The following is a 23,105-nucleotide window of genomic DNA, read 5'->3' on the forward strand; positions in this document are numbered from 1 at the left end:
GAGGTGGGGGGAGTAAATTGGGGTAGCGGCTGTGGAGGGGGTGGCAAAGGTACAGTGTGGAAGAGCTGATAAACAGCATGACTTCAGCAGTGCAGAGGCAAAGCAGCATCTAAGGTTTAAAAAATAAAAGACGGAATGAAATGATGGAGATGGATGAGGGAGTGGACTCTGCACTAGAAACACCTGACTGCTTTCACAGGGCTGCGTTTCACAATGAGTGCTTAACAAAGTATTTTGGTTTGTTGAGTACTTTTGTATGAGGTTTTATAATGTTGACTGACTATAATATCCAGCAATAAATCCATTCAGGGGCATCTGTTTTTTTTTTTTTACGTTCTGTTATACAAAAATAGACACTGATTGGAGGACACGTCTTTAGCCAGAAGTATGTAGACTACAATGAGAATTACAGCTGTGCAGAAGTACACTGAATGTTTAACAGTTTGAATAAACCTTATCGAATCCAAATTGAACATTACACTGAAAAGAAAATAGTAGCAAACCACCATTTTGTCTGTACAGTGCATGCATGTAATCTGTAGACAACATTCACATATAAACAAAAAGCACGCACTCAGACAGTCCTTCTTCTACTGTATAGAAATATATCAGAGACAACAAATACCAAACCCTTATCAAATGATTCATCCCATCTGGAAAAGAATCAAGAGTCACATTATGACGCCTTCTCATGTCTGTGTCAGTGAGGCCTTTTTATGTGCATGGACTCGGCTGAGCAGGTCAAGTGAATTAGGGGAGGTCACTCAATAAGCTGGCCGCAGCACTGGGCTGGTTAATCGCGCTGTTCTGGCTCATTGAGCAGTCAGACCCAAACTAAAGGAGTGCAGGCCAGTGCAAACGCCAGTAGCAGAAGATCATGCTGAAGGAATGAATTCTTGGTGAAATAATGATTTTCTCTTGGCCTTTCTCAACTCAGATTTCATCTCATCATCTTTCTCTCCCTTAGACTCAACCGGGCTCTCGGTCATACATACTGTACCCCTCCCTCTCTCTCCTCTGTCTCTTACTCCCTCTCTCAATATCTCCCACTCATTCCTATAGCAGGCTAGCCTGGCATTCATAAATCACTAATCCAGCTGAGGATGACATTTATGGAGAAGTGACCACTCTATGGAAAGGCGGCTACATGAAATGTCACACGGAGGGAGACTCTCACTGCATAGAGATAGAAAACCTGCTTTATTCATTACACTCGTCCCTCACTGCAGGCCAGTGAAGCTAATAAATGATACAATAAATGAAACAGGGATTCCATGGCGGGAGAAACCTTCAGTAGTCAGAAACCCGAGGCTGGAAACGCAACTAGACCACAGTCCAGTCACAGTAATCCTGCAACACAAAGAGCCCTAAACACACTAGACCCTACACAAAAATTCAATGAAAGCATAGTTTAACATACTGTGTTGACTAAGAGTCTGTACTCTGCATTAACTTCATTTAAAATTAATGCCTAACGAGTCAACAACTTCCAATGACAATTACTTGATGATTCTCAGTATCCCTCCCTCAACCATCTACTTTCACTCTTTTGTCTAGTAAATCTCTTTCAGTGAAAAGGAAAATGTCAAAATTCCAAGGCCTACGAAACTAAGCAAATGTCAGCTTTTATTAGACTGCCATTAAGTGCATTTATTTTGTTCTGTTTCCAACATAGTTAATCCACTTACCATCAAGCTTAGTTAAACTTAATCCAATCTAGTTTCTATGAGTGTCAGAACTCACTACAGTAAATATGATCCTCTAGTGTAGCTGAAAGGCCTACTTGGTTGCACAGGTGAACGCGTTAGTAAATGGCAAGAGCTTAGAAAGACACATTGCACTCGGTAAACAGCTTTTGACTATCCACTATGGAGTGTTCTGGTAACAGACTAACTACCTGTCAGAATCTAGTTAAAAATTGAAAATATACCACAGATACCACATGAGTATTTATAAAGCAGTGTATAACAATATAACAATTATTGTGAAAAAAAAAGAGTAAAAATATTGCTCAAGTGTTGCTATGAACCCTGTATTTAGATGCATATTTTGGAGTGTAACTTTACAGCGCTGATGTAAATTTGCCAGGCAGAAATTGCTAAATTGTGATATCATTAGCACATATATATTTTTTTAGACTGTATATATTATTTTCACACTTTAAATAATGGAATTCTGGATAACAACAAAAACAAAAACTCAACTATTCCCAAAATCAAACGCCCTTGTTTTTCTCCTTACTCAGCAACTCCTTGCAAGAATAACAATTGTGAAGTCAATAAATCTATCAATCCGTTTTCGATTTTTTACTGCTGTCTACCAACAGGGCAAAGCTCTTGGCATTAAGACGTGCTCCGCAAAGGAAGCCATCTTGTTGTACAGGGGGAAGGAAGCAGGGAAACAGATGCATCGGCACGGTGAATGGTAACAAGTGCATTCAAGAACAATGCAGCCAGTCCTCCAGCAGAACAGACCTGAGAACCAGTCCGGGCAACAATCAGTGGCCACACAATGCTGTGTACACTCCCGCCAAACAATGGGTCTGTCCCAAAGAATTCTGGGAAAAGGGGTCTGGCCTGCTTCTCCGAGGGCTGGCCTGATGGGCTGCCTGCGCTGTCAGCCGCCTGAGACTGCATGGTGCCACAGCACTGCTAAGGACTTAATACAGGGATCTAACTCTTTTAAAGATGTGTGAGCAGGTCTACAGTTTGCGTAGTAACTTTTAGAAAGCTTAAGTACATTAAATAAAAATGTAAGTTAATTCTCTGAAGTGACAACAAGCGAGCTATAATCAGAGGAGAGTAAATTAAGTAGATTTTCTTCTTGAGTCAAATATCTGGTTGGTTTGTTTTCACTCTAAGTCACAAATTGTGATTTAAGAAAGTCTGAAAATCTATAAATGGTTGTTGAGGGGAAGCCTAAAACGACTGAGAATTTATTCTAAATTTTGGTCATCAATTAGCAACACCCTTAAAATTTATGAAAAAAAAAACATAGGAACTAATTTAATTTTAAAAAAATAGTCTTAAAAGTGTTTGACATGTAATTTTTCACCTTTGTATTCATTCATACATTACATGTAGATCTATAGATGTATGTACTTAATCCCCACCTCTTCCTCCACTCACCTTAAAATAATAATTTAAAAAAGATTTAATTTTTTAAGTTTTTTTTTTTTAAGATTTGTTTTTTTAAGATTTTGCCTGTGTTAGGAACATTAGTTTCAATGTTGAAATATATATGGTACTAACTGCTTATTTTGTGCACAATATGCTTTCAGAAGGCATCTAATGTTAACATGGACATGTTAATAACATTAAAAACTTGATTTTCACGGCATTGAATGAAACCTACCCCTACAGCTGACGTTAAGCTTATTGGAAATTCAACAAGTTAAGACTTGTTCACGGAGAGCTGCAATATAGGTCTAAATAAAGCTTTTAGAAGTCACATAAATAATTCCTGTGCTTTGTTCAAGCTGATTAGACAAAGTACAAGATTAAATTAAGGGCCAAAAACTTACATTTCCCCCCTTCCATCTGTCTTTTTCTCGAAGGTTAAGATGTGCTAATATGCTAATTCAACGCTGTTTTCTCCTCAGCAAGTCACTAAAGCGAAATGACGATATCATTTCCCGCCCTTTTTTTAACCCCTCTGTATAACGAAGGAGCTTCGTTTAAACTCAGTTAAAACGGCACAGATAGCACTCTCTTTAAATGTTGTATGAAAGGATATGAAAGGGCAAGCGCAGAGACCTGTACACTATTCTGTCTTTAAAGCTTAATGAAGCAGCATATCGCTACACTTAATTACCATAGAGAGGCTGTGAGGATGTGACTTTATTAGCTGCGAGGCTCCCTGGTTGTTGTGGCGGCTCTTTGCTCCCTGACATAAATAATGTCTGTTTAAACCTGAGGGAGATGAACAGCCCGGAGAGAAGAGGGGGGAGGCTGTGCTACAGACAGGCAATTTTCCCGTTTAAAGCGCCGGCGAATTGAGGCGAATTCCAGATAATTGGCTAGTAATTAGGGAGGTCGTCAGGTCGATTTGGGAACAAATGGCGCTGTTTAACGGAGGTGGCCTCCACCGTAATCTGAGCCGACCCCCCTCTTTTGTCTCCGTTATCTGCGGCTCTCCTCGCTGTGTGACATCCCAAAGAACGTCTCACTCTCGCTCTCGCTCTCTCTCTGGGGACAGTCGCGAGGAGAGGGACATTAGTCATGAGAGGACAGTCCGAGAACGGGGTGTGAGTGTGTGTTTGAGGGAACTTCACCATCTTTGGCGTCTCCTACACTTTCTTTCTCTAACCCCCATTATATGTACATAAATTATAACTAAATACAATCTAGTTATGTTTTCCCTTCTAATTTAAAGTAATATTTATTTAAATTAAAAATGTGTAGTGAATTAATACAAAAATAGAAAGAGAATCTATTTTTAAAAAAGTATTTTTTTTTAATAAAAGCTTATTTTCCTTGGACAACTGGCAATGTTGTTAACATGGTCAGTGTCTCACTTGTGTTGAAATGTGAATAAAAATAGTGCAAAAAAATGTAATGTTTGTATGCCAATCAGCCACAACATTAAATTGCTGACAGCTGAGGCGAATAACATTGAACTTGCTGCAATGGCACCTGTCAAGGGGTTTGGTGTACTTGGCAGCAGGTTTAGGGTGTCAGAAGCAGGAAAACTGGGCAAGCGTAAGGATCTGAGTTACTCTGACAAGGGCCAAATTGTGATGGCCAGACGGCTGGGTCACAACATCTCCAAAATGGCAGGTCTTGTGTTCCCAGTATGCAGTGTTTAGTACCTACCACAAAAAGGTCCAAAGAAGGACATAGATGCACACGCAGAGGTAATGGTGTTCCCTGTCTCTTTAGTCAGGGCTGTGTTGGTGACACAAAGGAGACCTGCACAATATTAGAGAGTTGGGTTTAATATTTAAATATTTACGAACTTTCAGTTTAAATATTACGCAAATTTTTTACTACATATATTACTACACATTGCTGCTGTAAGTGCAAAGGTCAGTATGGACCAAATTAAATGTCCCCTTGTTTCAAGGGGATGTGTATGAGAGGGGTGTTGCGGGGTAACCAGGTAACTATCGCCTTGCAGCTACAGCAGAAGGGGAGAGGAGTGAGCAAAGTAGCTCAGGTCCACAGTGTGAGTCATTAGCAGAAGGCAAGAGGCAAAGAGGCAGGTGGCCCTCTGTGTCTATGGACACGGTTCCACTTCTCATAACATTTTTTTCCAAAATCTTTGCAGAGATACAACCAAAATGGAGCATCATTTAAAAAGCTTACATTTATATATATCAGTCAGGCCAAAACTTATCTTGCAATCATTATTTTGATTTAAATTATGTTCTGTATTAAATTATAAAAACTAATTCAAACTAATTCGAATAAAATAATAAACAATATTAGACATAGTGTGCACAAATAGAGGCCTTTGTCTGATCTCAGTTCAGACAATGGTGGTCATCCATGTTTAGCAATCCTTCATGCAAAATGTTTTTCCTGTAATCTAATATTGCATCATCTGTCTATATTTGTGTGTGTGTGTGTGTAAACCCTATCTATTCATTCCACCCTTGCTTCCTGCTGCTTTTGTATGTTTGGGTCAAGCTCTGATTCAAGTACAGATTCCTATTTGATCATCGACTTCCCATCTAATTAAGTTGTTTTGTCTCCGCTTAATAGATTGGAGGACAGTGCTGCAGATGAGTCGCTTGAGACCCGGAGGAAAGGGCCGAACAGGACGGAGCAGCGAATGGACAAATAAAGCCTATCAAAACATTCCACAGCACAAACAAACACCAGCTTACAATCACCGCCAACAAACACAGCTACTTCTGCACACTCTGCATGCACTAGCTGCTACTTATGCTCCAGTAAGAGACTGTTTTAATATTTTTTGGTTTTTAAAAGTAAATAAAGAGAAAGAGATAAGTGTTAAAGGTCTATTGTAATATAATCTTGATAATGGGCCTTCTGAGCATGCTCTGTTTTTATGGAAAAATGGATGCACGGAAAACATAATGAGGGCAGCTATTAACGTTTCAAGCTGAATCTTTTTAAAAGTGATTACAAAGTCTGAATAGTGTTATTGAAACGTCCTAAAACTGTGAAAGCGTGTGCATGAATGACCTTGATGAAAATGTCTAGTAGTTTTGACTGTTGTGAAATGCTGTGTTTTCTGGCACTGAAGAAAATAGCAAACATAGCATTTACCATGTCCCACTGGCTGAAACACTCACCAGTTCCATATTTACACGCAAAAGATTCGCTGTTTTTAGTGGTTCGTCTGCTGGTTGTAGAAACAGGTCTGATGGTACTGTTAACTTACATATTAACTATAAGGTTGTCGTGTTGTCCCAACACACAGGTGCACACCTCTAAATAAAGGTTCCAATATGATTCTTGGATGTATGGTACTTGTAACGTGTTGATATAGAAACGTTACATTATGTGGAGGTTTTTTAAAAGATGTTCTTTAGGCTACACAAAGTTATTCATCTATGAAGGAAAGAACCCCTATGTCACTCAGTGTAATGCAAGTTTATTGTACACAGTTCAAATGCTTATAAAATGTATGCTTTATTCTAGGCTAGACTGTATGTCTTGCATTAATCAGATGAGAGGCTCTTGGTGGCTGAGCATTTCCTGAAACAGGAAAAAACAGCAGTGTAAAAAAAGGATGCAATGTGCGAAACAAAGAGGAAGACGTAGTGGCCTATCAAAGACTGGTATGGGAACAGGCTCAGGAAAGGCACATTTCAATGACACAATGTCTCTGGTGTGACATTAAAAGGAAACCTTCAGCTGCAGTCGGCCTCAGATGAGCTGGCTGGCTGAGAACAGAGAGAGGGAAGATATGGACGAGAAAGTGAGAGAGAGAATGAAGTGATGGCGAACAAAATGAGATAGGCAGAGCGAAAAGAGAAGTGGAAAAGATCAAAAGGCCTTGTCCGACTTCCCCTCAGATAACATGCGGTGCAATTAGACAGACTCGACAACTTCCATTACGCCTGATCAAATATTTATCGTGCTTTGGAGATGATGTCGCCCCCTCTGCCGGCCTCATTTGCATAACAAATGGGAAAGACAATTAACAAGCAAGTGGAGGAGCGAGAGAATGAGAGCGAGGGATAGAGGAAAGAAAGAGTGGAGGTGTCAAGAGTTCCGTTCAGGCTCTCTCCATTTCATTTTCAAAATGGCAAAAAGCCTCTGTCATCAATTCCCAAGCAAAGGCCTGGGCCAGACAAGGATAGCTAGCTGATTCTTCCTCATACAGCTATTAATCATTTCGCGGAAGGAGAACCGCCACCAAATTGAGCTCATCAGTCTCTATATTAAGCACGAATCAAGGTACAAGGACAGGAGAGAAGGGAGAGGGAAACCAGGGAAATGACGGCCAACCTCTTTTTATTCATTCAGATCCCTTCCTCTCTCTTCCACTGTCTTCTGCCTCGTTCTAGTTTCATTCTAGTTTTGCTTTTTTGTGATGCCTCAATCATCTCCGTGTGTCGTAAACAAAAAAGTTTTATCACATACTTTAATTTAAAGTATAATAAGAGTAAGTGCAGCAGCGTTTGACCAAAATAATACGAATTTTTAATTGTTCTCACTGTGGTCATAGGTGTCCAGTCTAGGTCAGAGATGCTCATATTTGGATTTGTTAAGATTTATTCTAGTTTTTTTTACGCAGCTCTGAAAAGCAGATTTAAATTCACCCAAAAGACCTGATTATTGTCTTTACAACTCTGTAATGTGAATGTAGTCAGTGGCTTCATCTTAATATAGAAGCTTTCTATCATTCTTTTCTTACTTGGAACTGCGGAGAAAGCAGGAAACATTGAGGGTAGGAGAAAGGAGGTAAAGATCAGTGACCAATAGCACAGGAGGACAGACATAACAAGTGGATAAAGAATGACCACCTCCACCCAGCCTCATGGATGGTATATAGATGACCCCCTTAAGCACCATGACCATCTTCTGCCAGTAAATTAATATTTATATATAGAAAACAAGTACCTTTATTATTATTATTATTAATATTATTATTATTATTATTTCAGGTTCATAACATTACAGAGTAGTGCTGGTTAGCACTTGCACATGTGATATATATATGGACTGACCCATCTCCACAAAAAATAAAAACTAAAACAAGACGAGATATAAAAAGATTAGAGAGAAAAATATATAGCATTCACTTGGTTTCCCTGTCTTGCATTAATTTTGCTGTCAGGAGGACAGCCGTATATGACTCAGAACTGATTATACAGCAGTAATCCTCTTTTGGTTTGACTTGCTGAGAATGAAATTAAAGACCTCTGAGTGTGCAAGCAAATTGATTCACTTTGGCACTGGCCAAGATGGCGCTGAACAACTTTGGTGGAACACACACACACTGAGAGTTCACCTTACTTTGCCACACACCTTCAAATATATCAGTGCTCCATGGAACAAAGTGATGCCCACAATATCCTTTGTTTCCATTTGTATATAACTTCCACATGAATAAAGTGCACTTATCACTAGAAGTACATTATTTGAAAGACTAATTTGTGTTGACAATATATTTAAGTGCATCCATTCACTTTGTTGTGGGTATGTACAGTCAGGAATGACACCTTTGATTCATACAATCAAAACAGGTCTTAACTCGTTTAAGCTCATTACTTTACTTACTCGAGAACAGCTTCACAACAGAAAAACGTCGAACTTACCAGTAGTAGACATGGCCTTATACAGTCCGCCTCTAGAACACTTCCAGAGCACATGAACTTTGCTGGACAATTAGCCAAACTACTGTCTCTGACAGCCACTGTTGCTCTCTCTCTCTCTCTCTCTCTCTCTTTCACACACACACATTCTCAGATAGCAGCCAGGCTGGTGAGGAGGGCCTATCTGGCTGGCCGATGCTGCTAACGTGAAAGAATGTCAGTGTCAGTGTGACAGAGATAGGCCAAGTGCAGGAGGACGATGGGCCGAAAAGAAAGGACACTTCAGAGGTCAAGCAGAGAGAGGGACCCGAGTCAAGCAGGCCCTTAGACCCGGGTGAGAAGCGGCTGAGTGTGTCTGCCAAGGCATGTCAAGTCAATCCTACACTGAAATACACTAGAATGTACAGAAGAATTCAAAGGCTAAGATAGTTTATTTACGTGAGGTCATTGATTTGAACACTGGATATTTGGTACGATTTAATGGACGTCAACCTAGTTTTCACATTAACCATCCATTACATGAACGGACTAGTCAGTACTTCACTGAAGAATCTGCATGACCAAACATGCTAATATGGCCTACAATAAATGGAAGGCAGTATTTAGCCGTTAAAATGAGGTCATTTACAACCGGTAGTTTTTCAGTTTCTCTTTTCCTTTAGCATTTTGACTAAACATGGTGTAAAGTTGGTGTAAAGGAGGTGGGACTGAATGAGTCTGTGGCAGGGGTACGTGCTTAATGTAGTTCCTACTACTTTTGCTCAGTAAATGAATACCACTGCTACTGTCCAGTACATACCAAGGTCAAAGGTGAAAGAAAGGCTAAAGAGTGAACGGGAATGTGTTTCTGTGCTGGAGTAAAGGCGGATTTTTGTTTAGAGATAAAGACCGCGGCCTCAGTTGGATGATCTGTGTGTGTGTGCGTAGGAGGCTGGCAGAATCACTGTGTCCCCTCTGCCCCCCGCGCGCTGGCACACATGAGGCAGCTTTGTGGGCCTCTCCAGCCAGCATTCCTTTGATAGGATGATACTGGGGTTGGGGACTAAAGCTGTTCCATATGACACTCCTCACATGGCTCTGTCTGACCACCTTCTCTCTCTCTCTCTCTCTCTCTCTCTCTCTCTCTCTGTCTCTGTGGGGGTGGAGTGAGGATTTCACAGGCACAACGAGGGGTTTGTGATGACAGGGGCCAGGCCTCGTCACACACCAAAGGATCTGTGTGTCTTTATCTCTCTCTGCTCGCCCACCTCGGAGCAAAGGATGAGGGAAAGAAAGAGAAAGAGGAGCTATGGCTAGACAGACAAAACGTCTTTGAATGTACTGTTAAAGTCTGGGAAGTATGTACTATTGGGAAAGCAGCTCGTGCTTAAACAGTGACACAGACACAAATTGCATCTTTTTATTTTAGTTTTATATTCTTTTATATTCTCCACTTTCTCAACATTTTTATAACATTTCCTCTGTAGTTTATAAGTGTTGCGCAGCATTACATGACTCCCATAAACTGTGTAAAATCAGTAGGAAAGCATACAGAAGGTGAGCACAATAAACCAATAATTTTAATAGATTAAATTGCTAAGGTAAAGTGCAGATTATTAGCAGTTGATTAAACTACATCTTAATTTAAAGCTCTAGATTAAAAAAATAATTACGGTATCTGAGCGTAGATTAATTGCTAAATTGCTTCCATAATGTCTCTCCTCGCCTCTTCTCTCTTCTCCTCCTCTCTTGACCTCCTGGGTGGGCCATGCCTTTTTTTCTCCCCCTTCCCTCACTTTCCAGTCTTATATTTTTTCAAGTGCTGCACTGGTAGGCTGGAGTTTAATCCCTCACTAATTCCTGGAGCTGATTGGGTTTACAGGGGCAGGGATCAGCCGTGTATTCCCGTCCCGCACACAGTGGTGCGGAGCCAGGGCCCCGGCCGGCACTGCCCGGCCCCTCCGCGGGGAACAAAAGAGCGCCTGTTCACTCGCCCCTCGCACTCAAGAGGCTTAGGGACATTTTTCTCATTTTTGAACAGCTAATATCTTGCAAAAGTTGTCTAATCTCTTTAAGTTTAAGTTGAGCTTTTGTAAAAGCCTGAGCTTGCTGCGCTTATGACTTGACTGTTATCCAGCATCGTTTAATTAGGTCAGGGTGGGCTGGGTGGATGGACACGTCACCCGCCGGGGGTGGACGCTGACATGCAAATATGCAAGGGCAGCACGGGCCACGGCACATTTGATTGGATGATGGATGTGACAGGTAATCAATATTTGCCATTTCTTAGCAAATGAAGAAATTTGATACTAGTCAATCGAGAGAACTGGCGAGGGTTAAATTGAAGAGATCAGCACAAAAGTGTGTAAATGCCCTTAGTCTTTGTGTACAAACAAAACTAAACCTTGAGTCCTCGATCCAGGGAGGGTAGCCCACGAAGCAGGAATCCTCAGTTAACTAGATAACTTAAGCCAGAGGTAAAAACATAAGAGGAGATTCCTATTGGACCTAAGTTAGCTAGCTGGCTAACTGAGAAACCCTGCTTTGTGAATAGCCCCCAGGTATCTGTAACTCAGATAAAAAAAAATGTATAAAATACTGCCACTCAGGTCGTATTGATCAAGCACCTTACAAACCATTAACCTTGTATTTGTGGTCACTTGGTGTATGATTACAAACTGTAATTGACCTGTTATCTTGCACAATTTGTCAAGTGCCACCTAGCTCAGTTCATCACTGGTCAGCTTCTGACTACAGGGCTAAATGCTGACTAGATATTTGCACAGTAGTGTGTGATGCTGAAACTTTTACCACCATTAGGGCAATACTCACTGATAAAGGGCGAGAGCATGGCTGACACAAAATGAATGCCAAGAGTCAAGATGGAAAGGGATTTCCAGTAAAACGGTGACTGCAGATTAGCGCAATATTCCTTATATACAATCCTTATCCTAACTCCTGTTATTCTACCATATATTCACATTTATTTCTTAAGATCCAGTTGTATCTTCAGACATGACAAACAACAATCCCACACTGTGTATGAGCATGCCTTTAAGCTAGTGTACAGGTGAAACGTCTTTAGTGACAAACACAGAGTCCTCCCCTGCAACCGCATCAGCCTCAGCACGAGTTATAAAAGCCCAACTAATCACATAATTACATGCAATAAAGAGCTGAATGGAGAGGGGAAGGACATGACATCAGTGTGAGCCGAAGCAGGAATGCTTGGATTACAGTTTTGTCCTCTCCTTATTTACCTTTGTAATGGGATAGAGACACAGGACACCGCTTTTTGACAATAGCCTTCGCGTCCACTGCAAGTACATACTAATTCTCCTTTCCCCCCCTCTTGCTGGACGAAGAGAGGCTTGAGTTACAGGAAGCTAAACCCGAGCTTTGGATCCAGCTCTCTCAGACGTGAATCTTTAAAGTAGACAAGAGCACTGATCAGCGCACCTGGACACGCTATTGAAAGACAGGGTCAACGCGATACCAAACGGCTGCTAAAGAAAAACACGTTAATTCGGGTGTTTGTTTTGTTGTTTGAGGGTCGTGTGGAGATAGTGCTCTTTGACAAGCACCGTGTTTGTTTTGACAGACTCGTCTATTAAAACATACAAAAGATTAATTCACTTCAGTAGCTGAGATGTCTCAGGACTTGCACAATGCACAATGAACTTTTATGGACCATTGCGGTCTTTAAAATTTTAGCTTTTGAGCTGTTTTCTCATCTACAAGCATTTTAAGAATTTAGAATAGATGGGTTATTATTAGATATTAGTTATTAGTTTTACTACGTAGATGCAGAGGCCATTGAAACAAATGGCCTTTGTACCTTAAAAGGCAGTATTGTGTGATGCTGTTATTTTGGAGCCAATTTGTTACTTATAATCTTATTTTTGTTTATGAAAAATAGTAGAGACAATAATATTCTATGAACTATATTAATATGTATTTATTAGATAACTCTTTTTTATAAATGTAATGAATGCATCAACAGCATGGAGTTAAGACCCATTTGTTTTTTGTTTTTTTAAACATCAGAAAACAAAATATCGTGCTATGTAAAATGTTTTGAAGTATCGCGATAATACCCTTTCTGCCATATCGCCCACCTCTAGTCTCAGGTGTGTACGAAAGCCACCAAACTGCTGTCTTATTTGTCTTTATCAACCGGGCTGAAGGGGCTCCCTGATCCATAACCTTAACCTTTGACTTCTGGGGTCACCTCACTTAGAATTATAGAGTGTGAGAAAAAAAAAAAAAAAAAAAAGCAGAGAAGCGTTTCACTCCATCTCCTTTTTACCACATTTCTCTCCATATCCTTCATCCCTTCTTGCCCCCTCCTTCCTCTTTCCCTCCATCAGTTCATTTATCTTCATGTCTCTGGACCAGCCATCTCCATCCCTGCTCTCTCTCTCTCTCTCTCTCTCTCTCTCTCTCTCTCTCCGTGTCTCTCGCCCTGCAGAGACAGATGTGCCAGTGCTGGGAAGCTGTGGGCTTGGCGCGTTGGCACAGAGCGAGAGCTACAAAGAGCGTCTGATTGGAAGCAGCGGGTGAGGACCTTTAACGAGAACGGGTGAATAGAGGGCCAGCAGTGGGCCTAGGCCGCCTCTGCTTTCTCCTGCTCCTTCACACACACACCCAGCTGCCTCGCTCCATCAAAAGCCACCCGCGACAGGCGGCCTCGCTCTGCCTGCCTTTACCTTTTGACTCATACGCACACTCACACACATCCAGGACCTGCTCTTAACACGCGTAGGCGACGCAGGAGCCCAAGACCTACACACTTCACACACACACACACACAAAACTACTCTATAGGTGATTTTGGCCTGGTGTTTTCTCTCTCTCTCTCTCTCTCTCTCTCTCTCTTTCTCTCCTCTCGCTCTCTCACTACACAAAAACACACCTCGCCACCGAAAACCATTTTCTGATGCCTCCCATCGCCGATATATTTACACATGACCTACAGCTTAGCATGAGTGTAGCCTTATCATCAGAATCACCTCAAGCTCCAGCAGAACAAGCTCTAGTTAAGCAAAAAAAAAAAAAATCCCCCATTATTTCACCATCTCTCCTGCTGGATTACAGAAAAGGCTCATGTGTTTTTCGAGACTTTGCAATTAAAACTCTTTCCGCCTTAATTCGGAACACGCTGCTGAAGAATGAGCTGTACAGCCAGGCAGTTAATCTGTCCAACCCTGAGTTGCAACACATATTTCACCAGTGACATTTCATACTTGTGGAGCCACCGGCCTTTTAGCGGAGTGACCTTTGGTATTGATCCCGACCCTCTCCGTCCACACGGGCCGCACGCTGGGCAGGGGCTTGTTTTCTTCCGAAGTAGAGAAGTGAGAAGGGAATGGGGGTGATTTGTGGAAACATTGTTGGAAAAATATAGGCTATTGGAAGCTTGTGCGTAAAATATAGGGCTTTATCGTTATCTGAATTTAAAGATATATTTATTTATATCATGTGCTCGCAGCCTGGCTCGGCTGATCTTCATACTGGCACGATTTCAAATATCATTTCAGTATTCTCTACCTTTCTAGCAATTAATTCCTCAAATTGTTTCAATAAAGGCTTCATGAAATATGAAAGAAAACAACGTTGTGAGCTAATAGCTCAATTAATGACTCTCATAAGAACAATAATCAGCAACAATCTGTAACATTAACAATAAGCAATAAATATTTACACAATGACAAGAAGTGAAGGCATTTATTCCTACAGTCACAAGATAAGGCTGTTTCCTAATTCCACTGTTGTGATTAAAACCATGTGATGGACATTTGACCAACAGTTGGCCAGTGTTATTAAGACTGATAAGCAAAGAAGCAAAAACAAATCTATAAATTGTTTTGTTAAATGATGGAATAGTCAAGGGATGCTACTACACAATTAAAATCTTTTGTTTAATACCAGACACATCTAAATCCAGGGAGATCTTGCTGTATTATAATTATCACAACTGAATAATGACGACAGCCCTCGCCGTTCCAAAAATAATCTCCTGTTATGTTGTTAACACAAGCCAAATTTCTTAACTTGGGAATTTGGCACAGACCCCTCAGACATTCTGTTGCTTCTGCCTCATGTTTTGAATCATGACAAAGAAAGAAAAAGCCGAATACTCTGCTGCCATGGTGATTCTAATAAAAGTATCTTGTGCTATTTTAAGCGTAGTTATGCTATGCTGGTGCCGCTCCAGGTCCAAGGGCCCTGGCGGAAGAGCAGAAGATACAAAATCAGAACTGCTTCTACTGCTGTGTCTCATGTATCACGCCTCCAGTGCGCAAAAAAAATGAAGACAGCCGTGTTTTCAGGACACCTTATTAAGGTCTAAATTACAGTAGCTGCTAAATGAGCTCGATGATTGGGGTTTAATTGGCAGCTCTTGGAAGCCAGGAACACAACAAACAAATTGAGATCTGCACTCGGTGTGTGCGCTAAATTAGCGACGTAGCCGGAGTGCATAGATCAATGTATAATCAGATAGCTGAGAAGCCTTTTGAAGGCCTTGAAGCCAAGATCAGCCACTCAGCTCCCCATTCAGCTGTAATTAAGGCCTGTTAATTGTCACAAAAGGCCATTTGCAGGAGATCTGTGCATTACTCTCCTTCGCACTGAAATGGAGTCTTTGACAGGCTTTGATAGCTTAGCTCCAGACAGCCCCCACAGCAACTATGAATACGTGTCTTGCTTTGAGTGCAAAACAAGTCTGTCTGTGTCTTTGTACAGTATTGATTTGATTTGATTTTCACGCTGACTACGACTATGAGGCCAGGCTCCGGCTTGAAAGAAATCTTTATCTTAGAGTCCACTGGACTTAACCCTGCACGACAGTAATCTCCCCTCAGTGCAACCTGTGGGACACTATATAAATGTCCATCTGCTCATGTTCCTCTTTCTGTGGAGAAAACAAGACAATGGTATGATATCAACTGAGTCAAATAGAGAGGTCGGTAAACAGACCTCATTGTATTTGGATTTTTCTGCTCTTTTGTCCAAGTGTACTTAAGGAGGGAGCGATTGTGAATCTGCCATTGTGGTAACAGAGGGCCCTCCTTGTATTGGTCGGTAAATAAACATTTGGCTGTGTAAAGCCAAAGTCTTTTGCTTTCTGTCCTCTCCTCTCCTTTCTCAAATTATCTATCTCATATGCATTTTGATTAAACAGCATACCGTGTACATTGTGTGAAACCCTACAATACGTATTGTCCCTGACTAGGGAACAGTACAAACCTGTACATCATTGTAAAACACAGAGGTCAGCTATTGACTAACACTCCGGGCCTTTGGCACATTCATATCGACTGCTATCGGCCTTGGCTAATTGTGCTTAAGTGCTAAGTAATCGACGGTCTATTGTCGCAGTGCAAATTGCTAATCAACTCGAACAGGCCTGCACAATTACAGCTCTTATTGTGGCGTGCTCAAGAAGCTGTTTGAACAGCAGCATAAATACCCCCATCAGTGGCACAGGAAAAAGTTTTCTTTTCCTCACACTTGCTCGAGGCCAACACAATGAAGTCCAGGCCATATCAGACCTACAGGGCTAGGCTGGCTGTCGGCGTTTCTTCACGGATCAAACGTCTGATAAATTGTTTCAGTTAACATAGTGCTGCCAGAGCAACCCCAATTTAAATTAGAGGAAGGAACACTCGTGAGGAACTACTCACACGAAATACTGGGAAGACCTCTTATACTCAGCTGCCAAATGCTAATGCTAAAGCTAATCTCAATTTAAGCTATTAACACTGCATTAAAACATTTTATAAAAATTTCTGGCCATAATACTAAAAGGGTTATTATCTGTTGGCAGCCCCATGTTTATAATGTAGCTCTTTGTGAACAGGACCTTGTGAATGGTTAAAGTAATTGACAATGACTAGCAAAATGGCTAAATTCTCAGGAAACTCATCCAGACAAGGTTTCTCTTCATTTAATTTACATCCTGGCAGACATTTAGGCTACGTATGGAAGAGGTTAGTAAATGGTCATCTTCCATAGGCTTATCGCACATGCCAGCCCTGAGCTAGAACAAGGCAGGTTCAGAAGGGGCAGGGAAAGATCTCGCCTGCTTTTCGTGAGAGGCTGCTTCCTTTCCACCGATTACATCTAAGGGGAGTATCCGAAGGTGAACAATTTGGCACTGTACTTCCTTTAATAACTGCCTCATATGATGTCACTCAGCCAGGGTAAATACCTGCATTGTATTGTTTTTCTTTGTTGTTATATTTTTTATTATTATTTTTTCATCACAGATGTCCGCCGTTTGCATTTTTAAGGCTTCGTAACGGCACGCTGTTTTTGCGAAATCTTGAGTTTTGTTGATTCTTGCTAAGCCCTTAGCTAACAGAGAAGAGAGCATTTCCTAGCCAGTATGTGTGTGGGGAGCAAAGGCAAGGGAAGATTACACTGACGCACCTTGTTGTAACAGCAGAAGTTCAGATCCTGGTCACCTTGGCAGTTCAATGCATAAACATAAACTAAGACAGACATGTACTGTACCTTTGAGGGACACCACAATCCCTCACTATCAGTTAAGAGTTATGAATCATGCACAGATACCATGGTCCCTGTGCACTTTCTATAAAAATTATGTTAGCTATACTCAAAGAATTTAAACAGCTATGTTAAGACACATTCAGGAACTGGCAAAAAAAAAGCCCCTCTCTGGGTTTTGAAACGCTGCATGAGATCATAACCCGTTTCTGGCTGGCGTGTCGATAGCATGCAGTAACTCTTTTTAAAAGAGCATGCATCACTCTCTCATTTATCAGAGTTGGCCCTAAGCTAGTCTTTTGGACAGAAGGTATCAGGGCTTAAGTGTTATCCAAACTAAATACGAACTCTGTGGATCTTTTTCGTGTTAAAGTCTAATTTGCAGTTCTCTACTCGGTACGGCCTGATTGCACTCCAAGTCTGTGAGGCAGGCCGGCCAACAGGCTTCTTTACTTTTAACGGCCTGTGAAAACTGAGGGAGAAAGCAGGCACTGAAAAAAAAGAGAAAGAGAGAAGGATGTAAGGAGAAAAAGGATGGATAAGGGGATGAGAAAGATAGGGATGGAGACAGGCACTGAAACAATAAGGCCTCTTTCCTGCACAGCCTGAACAAACACGGATCCTGCTCGACTATTTACCTCCCTTTATACCTTTCCTTCACCAAACCCCTGCGCAGACACAAAAGGCATTAAAGTATTACGCACTAATGTTTTTGGAAGTGTACGATAGCAGGGAGGTAGCGCCTAGCGGCCTCTTAAACGTTGAAAAGGCAGCACATGGCAACCATTAGCACAAGGCCCTCTGTAATGCTGCTAAAGCTGCCTGAGGCTTGCCTGCTGCCTCCCAACCTCTCGCTGCAGCCCACAGAGACACCGGGACAGTGTGTGCATGTGTGTGTGTGTGTGTGAACGGTGTGGGACCCTGTGTCAGAGGTCCACGGGGGCAGCCTGTTCACACACACTCCTCAAGCCCTAGGGATGACACCCTGAACACCGTGGGTATGATGAGAGCACGACACAAGTGATTTGTTATGACGTTTTTCATTAAGGACACACATGTGTGATATTGCCGAAGGCTAAAGGAACCTCCTTGATTTGCACTGGGGTCCAAGGAAGAAGAAAATGCTAATTTCAGATGGTCGATCAGCAAAGAATAATACGCTCTCGGTATGCAGGTTCGTTTCTTCTTTTGTAAAAACTGAAACAACTACAATGATATTAAAGATTGTGGTCAAATGGAAAAGATGAAGTGGCCTATGAGAACAGTTTCTGGACCAGGAGTCACGTAACATTGTTTGGAAATTGTTTGCTTGTTTGTGCTTTTATTTGCATCGCCGGCACTGAGTGTCTGGCGTTGGAGCCGCTAGCTCTGCATTTATGTGCTTTTGGCAGCGGCTGCAGTTTGAGGCCCCATAAAGCCGGCAGTGACAGTAATGAGAGAGCTCAGTCCTGCTGCTTTATAGATCTGCTCCACACCCACTGGCGAAGGGAGCCAGGGACGTTGCAGCGGCAGAGCAGGGCCTCCGGAGAGGGGGTCTCCACAGGAAAGAGCCCTCCCATGAATTGGAGGTGCTCAAACGCCAAGGGGGGAGGAAAAGAATGTAAATGTCGGGCCAATGTGGGTGAACCAAACATCAGATCAGACAAATCAGATCTTTCTGTGTGCTCTGTTTATTTTGAAAAGCGTTCTGAAACCCAAGTGTTTGACAGGCAGGGTGATGCTCCCGGTGAATGAGTTCTGGATCAGATGTATTATTTTACTCAGAGTAAGCTACCCTCCAAACTTGTGCCTGTGGAAGCCACTGATATGAATGTATACAAGTTCTGTACGACACACACAAAGCTAATATATTTGGCAGTACTCACACCAAGGCTAAGCTACACAACACTCTGCTTTTCAGGCATATACTCACGAACACACACCTGAGAGATTAAGGTGAGCCAGGGATAGAGGACTGAACTGTGCAAGGACCACACACAAACACACAAAACTCTCCAACGAGTAAACACCACATCAAAAAAGGCAGCGCTCATTTCAGCTCACATCGTCTGCGATGTAATTGGTAAAATGTGGCCTCCATTAAAACTTGCTGACATCACTTAGCGATGAACTAAGCCATCAGGCGCTAACAAGGCCAGCTAGCTCGGACGGACCCGTCTGGATTTCCCACATACAGACGCCACATGAATGCGGCTCCTTTTGGCTCTTAGCGACAAGCTGCCTTATCAGCCAAACAATAAAACTATATCCAATACGCCTTACTAACTATTAGCATAGCAACCAATTTTGGGCATCTGCCTGTCAATGTGTTTGGTCAAACCTTCTATGCTCTACCATAGATAGTGTAAAGATGATGTAAAGATTATCTGATAAGTATCTGATAAATGTACAATTCCTTGACACAAAATATGCCTCTATTTCACTTCCTTTGGTTAATTTGTGCAAGCTCTCCCAGTCAAAATGGATTCACTCAACTAATCACACACTCTGTCCTTGGAGGAGTGACAACAAAAATGACACATTGGCTGTAGCACTTACAACATTTTGACAAACATCAAAAGCAAGTTTTTGCATCATCCGGTGTAGTTCTAGCATCAATAAAAGCAGCACAATCTGGGTTACAGACATTCAAGCACTGAAGCACTTTAATAAGTGCTATAATACCGTTAGTAACTATCCATCCTCTATTTGCTTTTAGGTCTTAATGCTAGGGTTAGGTCTTAATTCATCTTGCCTAGTATTTTCTAGGATATGCGCGAATGCAGGACCACAATCATCTGCAATAGGTAGTGTATTAATGACGCACACACACCTACGCTGTCATTTGTAATGGAAGTCAATAATGGTGTACAAAATGCTGTATTACATCCCTGTATTTACTTCAGTTCCATTCTTTATGAGCGGTCCTAGATAATGTTTCTGATTTGCCAGTGTAGGGGTTAGGGATTAGGGGGCCATTTTGAACACAGCAAAGCAAAATGCTAATGTCAGATTGGACATGAACAATGAACATGTTCAAAAGTGTGTTGAAAGTGTTCAGGACTCAAATCATTTGCACATGTGAGGAGGACGTTAGAGCGTGGTGTCGACTCATGCCATGCCTATGTACTGTAAACAGCATGGTAGAGCCTCTCAAGTTTCGCCTGCAGTTTTTGTGTATATGTGTGTTTGCATGTGTGTGTGTGTGTGTGTATGTACATGTGTATAGCAGGGGAGTCCCAACTGCTTAAACGAAACCCTATTACAGACACAATATGGTTTTGTAAATTCACTTGCCCTTTTCCTCTCTCTCTCTCTCTCTCTCTCTCTCTCCCTCTCTCCCCACTCCCTCTCTCCCCACTCCCTCTCTTTCTTCAGGCTATTCACTTCACCTAAGAGGGTGGAGAGGAGAAACGTGCGCTTTCATTTCGGAGTGAAATCTAATTAAAACATGGTTAAGTTCACTCAGAAAGCTCCATTACAAGCGCAGTGTTTGAGATTCAGTCTACAGCCGCCCGGCTTTCTCCATTAACACCTGCTTCTTTTCCAATTAGCCTTCGCAATAAAGACAAATGATCCAAGGGGGCCCAATTAATTCACTTCTGTCAAAGACTCCGCAACCAAACTGTGTCACTGTGCTCACAACACAGCACTAGTATGGGCGCCTGGACGCACACACACACTGAATAAATAAGCAATCTCCACACTTAAATATTATAGCAAGACATACAACAAATTTCCCCCAGTGTCTACATTTTATACAATTCCCCAAATTTATATAATAATAAATAGCACTTATAATAGTTGTATATCAGGTGTGTATGGCATTTATGTAATAAGTGCAATATGGATTTGGAAAAGTCATAATATACTATGTAACACTGCTATAAAACAAACAGTTGAAATTGAGCAGTAAATGTCTCAGCGAGTGAGTTAAAGCCGGACTGATTCACACTCCATTAGCATTGATGCATTTGCCTTTGCACTCAGCAACAATAGAAACATAGATTTGGGCCCACTCAAGGCTGATTAGTAATACAAGCATTTCTGTGTTAACCTTTATTTATGTAAATACACATGTAAGAATGGAATATGATTGCAGAATGGTCATCTGCATCATTCTTTAGACCAAATTGTTTTGCTTCAAAGGAAATCACAGAAAAAAAAGGCTTAAGACAGGTGTGAAATACATCACAGAACAGTCCATTATAAGCCATCAATATTCCATCCATTTCCCTCTCTCTCTCTCTCTCTCTCTCTCTCTCTCTCTCTCTCTCTCTCTCCTTTAGGGCAAATGAATAGTTTGACCTGTGCTAACCTTAGTTATTGGGTTTGGAAACATTTATTCCATAATAAATACTGTATTTTGAAATTGAACACGATTCCAGTGTATGCTGTGTATTTTAATTATAAAGCCGTATTACTCCATTTTTGGGCAAATGTATGTTAATTAGGTGATAGATTCGTTTTCAACTTCCAGCACAACCCTCTCTCTCTCTCTCTCTCTCTCTCTCTCTCTCTCTTTCTCTCTCTCTTTCTCTATCTCTCTCAGACTCTCTCAGAGCAGCTGAATTCCTCTGATTTCCCCCGAGTCGCTCCTGTTTGCCGGCTGCGCCGCTCCCATCATTCATCACACGTGCCTGTCCTCCTCTGTTTGTACAGCAGACCGCTGTGTTTGTTCTACCTGCGCGTTCCTCCACTCCATCACGGCGGCACCCAACAACAGCCGCTCATCCACAGCATCCCCCCTATCAGCGGGGCAGGTGGCGGCATGTCACGAAAAGCTCCCGACTTCTGGACCTTAAGTTCATCTGCGTATCACTGTGTGAATTGTCCTAGTGATTAGATACACATCTGAGACTGAGATGAAGGCGCTGGACGTTCCTTTTGGAAAAAAGCGAGTTTTGAAAGAGTCTTGAATGTCCTTGAATGAGTAGTGATCCATCTTTTGCTTATCTGCTGACCGTTCCCACCTGGTCAGAGGTGACTTTTCACCCATGTAGTTGGACGAGTGTGTACCTGTGTTTATTTTCTGTGTTTCTTCGGTCATTCAAGGAAACGTATATAAAGAACTGTACTTATCCGGTCTCATATATTACATTCCATTTTTTCTTTATTGAATCGCATGTGAATGATCATACAGTAGAAAACCTAGAAAAACGTAAAGGACTGGGTAATTAAGTGTATTTCGCCATATACTTTTTTTATATTTTAAAGATAAAGCTGTATGAAATATATAAGACACACAGGCCTTGTTCCCATAACAGTTGCATGTTGTTGGAATATGCTGAGCAGTCAGTTCACAAATTCTTAGGGGCTTGTCTTGAATTAAGTGATTTTTAATAAAAGATCCAGCCACTTAAGATCACCTGCGCAGCTCCGTGAACGTATGCACTCAGTCTAAACCGGCTGCTTTTGTCTTTTCAGCATCTCCACTCCTCGGGAGCCTCACTTTTGGACGTGTTTGCTCCTTTGAGCTGGAGAAGAATGGCAGGGACCTGAGCGGGGCCAATTTAAGCAGGGGCCTCATGCGCGGCTAACACGGCAGAACCCCGTGCGGCTTTTTCTTATTAACTCTTTTCTATTAACTTCCTGCCTCGATAAGATCTTAATCAGAGGCCCTCAAATTATCCGCCTTGACATTTATCAAGTCAAGTTGCCGCTCGTCCAGCCCGTCCGCCGGACCGCCCCATTCTCTTCCCCCCGGTCGCTTTGAATGGAAGTTAATTTGGAGTGCATGATTTATCTTGCCGGGCCTAAGCGCGACGAGGCCGCCACCTTTTTTTATTTTGTTTTTCAAAGGGAGGTCAGGCAGGGAGCGGGTTATTGCTGGGCTGTCCGGTGATTGCGTTCGGCGGGGGTGAGTGAATAGAGAGCCGGCGTGTCGCCGGGGCCTTTT

At 41.9% G+C, this 23,105-nt stretch overlaps 1 protein-coding gene and 1 long non-coding RNA gene across 12 annotated transcripts in view; one reads left to right on the plus strand and one right to left on the minus strand.

Moving 5' to 3' along the window:
* Positions 1-23,105, minus strand: part of prdm16 (PR domain containing 16) — a 284,189-nt gene that overhangs the window by 155,417 nt on the left and 105,667 nt on the right. Inside the window, exon 1 of one of the 11 annotated variants that reach the window (XM_066643462.1) lies at positions 3,814-3,918. The exons of 9 other annotated variants lie outside the window; for them this stretch is intronic. In XM_066643462.1, the coding sequence (XP_066499559.1) occupies positions 3,814-3,892 (79 nt within the window). In that variant the 5' untranslated portion in view covers positions 3,893-3,918. Of the gene's footprint in view, positions 1-3,523; positions 3,709-3,813; positions 3,919-23,105 lie in introns of those variants that run through there. One more of the 11 variants, XM_066643463.1, reaches the window with a different exon arrangement.
* LOC136665587 (uncharacterized) lies at positions 4,756-22,099 on the plus strand. Its single transcript, XR_010795292.1, has 3 exons — positions 4,756-4,855; positions 5,706-5,896; positions 21,759-22,099. It is a non-coding gene; the product is annotated as an uncharacterized lncRNA (long non-coding RNA).

Source organism: Hoplias malabaricus, chromosome 14, assembly GCF_029633855.1.
Source record: "Hoplias malabaricus isolate fHopMal1 chromosome 14, fHopMal1.hap1, whole genome shotgun sequence".
NCBI classification, from domain to species: Eukaryota; Metazoa; Chordata; class Actinopteri; order Characiformes; family Erythrinidae; genus Hoplias; species Hoplias malabaricus.